The 4,426-nt window shown below is 42.8% G+C and overlaps 1 protein-coding gene across 1 annotated transcript in view; it reads left to right on the top strand.

The window, feature by feature from the left end:
• The window catches only part of csnk2b (casein kinase 2, beta polypeptide), a 7,184-nt gene extending 4,906 nt beyond the window's left edge, over nucleotides 1-2,278 (top strand). Inside the window, exon 7 of the mRNA XM_080859676.1 lies at nucleotides 860-2,278. Coding sequence (XP_080715802.1) covers nucleotides 860-950 — 91 coding nt within the window. The 3' untranslated portion in view covers nucleotides 951-2,278. The remainder of the gene's footprint in view (nucleotides 1-859) is intronic.
• Nucleotides 2,279-4,426: the final 2,148 nt, after the last annotated feature.

The raw sequence follows: 4,426 nt of genomic DNA, 5'->3' as shown, positions 1-4,426 counted from the left end.
TGCTTACCGATCTTCCAGCAGATCTTGCCATTGGTCAAGTTAACAATCTTGTCTGCTGTGAGAGTCCAGTGTCATCGCTAGTTTATGATTAATGTGTCAGAACTCAGAATTGTTTATTTGACTGTTTATTTGACAGCAACAATATTAGTACAATTGTAAGGATGGAATAACATACAATAAATTAGATACATGAAATAAACAATGAAATTAGATGAGTGTATAGAAAAGTATATGATGCTGTCAGGAGAATCCTATAAGGCTACATATTGTGCCGCTGTCATAGGATCCACCCAGAGTAGTTAATTGCTAGATTTTAATGCAGTTTAGTGCATTGCAGTTTAGTGATTATAAGGATTACAAAATAAAAATAAACATAGCTTAGTTGCAAACATAGCAGTGTTCTTTTGTACAGCTGGCAGAGTATTTGGAAATGAGGTGGGCTTTTGAATACCGGGTTAATCCTTCTAGGCTATGTGTAGTGAGTTTGTCTGTCATGCATGTGTCTAAGAGTGTCAGTAAATATGGAATATGATGTCTAATACAATGTTTGTTGTTGTCAACTTTGTGTGAGAGACCGGATTAAACAACATGAGTACAAACATACAAACACACTCAATCTCTTGTATTGACGTGTATGTATATAATGTACTCCAGCGGAGCTGTGCTATGTTGTCTATTTATGTTATCTATCCATTTTATTTCTTATTCAAATTTGTATTAATTTATTTTTGATATTGTATATAGATACTTGATTCCTATACCTACTACCCTGCTGCTTTGACAATTGAATTTCCCTCACGGGATTAATAAAAGTTTATCTATCCTCTCTTATCTATGTCTTATATTGCTCCCCCCCCAGGCTCTATGGCTTCAAGATCCATCCCATGGCCTATCAGCTTCAGCTGCAGGCTGCCTCCAGCTTCAAGAGTCCAGTCAAGGCCATCCGCTAGGACCCCAGAGAGGAGAAGGAGGTGGAGGAGGAGGGATGGAGGAGAGGGGGCGACTGGGTGGGGGCTGGTTGGGGGATAAATATAGGTGGAGGAGGAGGAGGAGGAGAAGAATGATGATGAGGAGGTGGGGGAGTGGTGATGGTGTACCTCAGTTACCACACACACACACACACACACACACACACACCCACCATTGCTGGGGCAGATAAGAAGTGTTTTGTTTTAGATTTAGTGACCTTGAGAGAAGACCTTGAATTATAAAGAGTGTGTGTTCCATATACAAAAAAAGGACGGACGGCTTTAGAAAAACTAAAAAAAGTTATCTTCTCTGTCACATGCATATGCTCACACAAACACACACACACAAACCCGTTGTGTGAGGAAGGGAGAAGAGATCCCATTTGCTTTTAAGTCTGTGATCATTGCAAACCCCTTTTGTTTTAAACCAGGATGTTGCATTTTTAGTGCAAACCTCTCATTTTTCCCCTCCCCATTTTCATAATGTGACTTTTAAAAGTCGCCGAGTTTGAGCTCGAGTGTCTTCTGCAGCTTTCCCCAGCTCTTCACGGTCGGCACGAGTAGAGCCGTCAAGGTCACCGATAAAAGCGGCTGTCGCCAGGGTGACGTGCGTCTGTCTTGTGTCTCTATGGTTACTGTAGTCAAGGCAGAAGCCAAGGTGGTTGTATGTGCATCCTTTGACTCTTCAGACTAGAAGGCAGAGGTGTGTGTGTGTTCAGACTAGACGGCAGAGGCTGTGTGTGTGTTGGATCTTGGCTCGGTTGCAGCGTCTATTTCTGCAGGGTGAGCAGGCGTCTCTAACCGTGACGCCCAGAAGTGTGGGGTACACCTGAAATGGCAACTAGTTCATACTCTCCCCCCCCCAACCACCCCCCTCTCTTTGCCCCTCCTCACAAACACACACACACACACAAACAAACAAACACAAACACACAAACGTTTATCAGGCGCGCACAAGCACTGACTCTTATTGGTGGTTCCTCTGCCTCCAGTCAAATAATTTATGTGAGATGTGTTATAGGACATGGCCTCCATGATATCTTTTGTTTTCTCATTTCTGTGTTTCTTTGCTTTAGTTTTCCTCCCCTCCCCCAGAGTGCACCAGATGTTATTTGTGTGGTAGGCAGACGTGGCCAGCTTTCTGAGTTTTTGAAAGAATTACGCAGGATGGATGGATAGAGTGGATTGTAATTATTGTTAGTTTTAACTTGTTTTTTTTTTTTTTTTCTAGTTCTTTTTTTTTCTTTTTCTTTGCAGTTGTCAAAGAGGAACCAGGGTTCATATTTCACAATAAACATTTTTTTTCCTAATGCGTTTGATGTGTGAATCTTTTGCGTGTGTCTGATTATGAATAGAATCACAAAGAAGTATCCATGGGTAATCCTTTCAAGAGGGGAAAAAAAAAAAATAGAAAGAAAGGAAATACATAATTGACAAGAATGGGAGCATTGTGACCTTGACATCTCTTGACAAGTTTGATGGAAATCGGTCCATGCGTTTCTGCGTAATCCTGCTGACAAACAAACAGACAAACAAACATACAGGGGCGAAAACATAACCTCCTTGGCGGAGGTAAAAACAATTATAGCATAATATACCCCCTCCAAAAACTAAAATGTTTTCCCACATGGGACATGTTAACCCTCCCCCCTTTCCAGAAACTGAATCCATTTGACCTTTCATCAGCTGTGTGTGTGTGTGTGTGTGTGTGTGTGTGTTGCATCAGCTGTGTTTACTGACAACATTGCTCTGCACCTGCTGGCCCACACACATTCCCAGTTTCACACGCTCGCGAGACTGAGAACAGTTAGAGCCCGAAGGGTTGATTCCAGCCATGATACTCGGCGCGCACAGGAAAAACGTGTCCTTGCGCGTTGCCTTTTCGCAGTCGTTAGTGTCGCGTTGGTCTACTGCTCAAGTTTGGTAGTATCAGGAATCTACAGGAATGTGCCCTTAGCTGTAAGTGTAACAGTGGCAGTAACAACCGTTAGGGGTAATCACCTAGATATACAGTGGATGACTTTCCCTCTGAGGTTTTCCCGACAGGTACAGTGGTGTAGTCCAGGGTATACGCAGGTATACGGAGTATACCCACTTATTTTTCAGTCAGCATTGGGTATACCCACTTCTCAAAACAGGACGTTTATCCTGTGCTGTATGGGCTGCTTAGTAGAAATAAAGAGTATACCCACTTCTCCAGGGACCACTACACCACTGGACAGGAAGTGTAAAGTGACAAGCTAATGACAAGACCTAGCCTTAGATTCCCCACGTTTGATTTTAGATGACACGATGCTGCCTACACAGGAGCAGCCGTGGATTACTGGTACTTGAGCAAGGCACCTAACCCCGATCACTGCTCCCGGGCGCTCCAAAAAGCAGCTCACTGCTCCGGGTTAGTGTGCTTCACTTCACTGTGTGCTGTGTGTATCACTGCCCTGGATGGGTAAAATGCAGAGATCACATTCAGAGTGTGTGTGTGTGTGTGTCACTATCTCTGCCAGAACATAGTCACTTTCAGTCACTTTACACCTCGAAATCTCAAACATTTGAAACGTGAGGCTTGAGGTGACCCCTAGGGGCCCAGCCTTTCGGCTTAAGCCTGATATTTCCGTGTGGGGATCTGTCGTTGAACCTACAGCTTGTCCTTCACTCACTCAAAAGAAATGCTAGCTATTGCTAGGAGGGCTTGAGAACTTACCCCATTTGTAATATATAGATTGGCGGGGTGATAACTGAATGTTTACTTGCATTATATAAGGGAAATTAAATCAAATGACATTGCTGAGGATGAATCTTGGGTTTTCTGACATTTTTGATATTTTCCTGAATTAACATGAAGTTATCTTCAGTGTTCAGTTCAATAGGTTCAGTGTTACACTTGAGACTCCATACCTTTCAAGGAGATAATAGCTTAAAGTAGGCAGAGCCATTATTTGCATACTCAACATACATTCAGATGTGTACGATCAATAAAAGTCCATAAATGTGGGCACATTTTAAGTAAATGTTGATAAATCATTTCTGGATATTACCTGGATGTGATAGGTATGAAATGTCTGTGTGTGTGTGCTGTGTTTTTACAAAGGGTTCAGCACCTGCAATACCCCAACTCATTGCATGATGCTGATGTTCATTTCTTGGCCACCAGGTGGCAGACCTGAGCAAGAGCCAGGCAAAAAAAAGTTATTATTTTTCTCAGTCAGGTCAGGTGCGCTTTTTCGCTCCCTGTGTTTTTTGGGTGTTGTGCACTTACCACCGTGGGTTTGCCTATTTCTATCCCAGCGTTTAAGTGTGGGTGTGGATATCTTTGTGTCTTCATATTTGGGAGTGTGTGAGTGTTACTAATCGTATCGGCCTTCTTTTGGGAACACCAACAACCGCTGATGTTTTCAGACTATTTTAATGACCGACTGTACGTGTCACATGCTCGCGCAGAAACACTGATGTGTATAAAG

The sequence above is a fragment of the Sprattus sprattus genome (assembly GCF_963457725.1).
Source record: "Sprattus sprattus genome assembly, chromosome: 20".
In the NCBI taxonomy this organism is placed as follows: Eukaryota; Metazoa; Chordata; class Actinopteri; order Clupeiformes; family Clupeidae; genus Sprattus; species Sprattus sprattus.
This window is presented reverse-complemented; position numbering and strand designations above follow the sequence as displayed.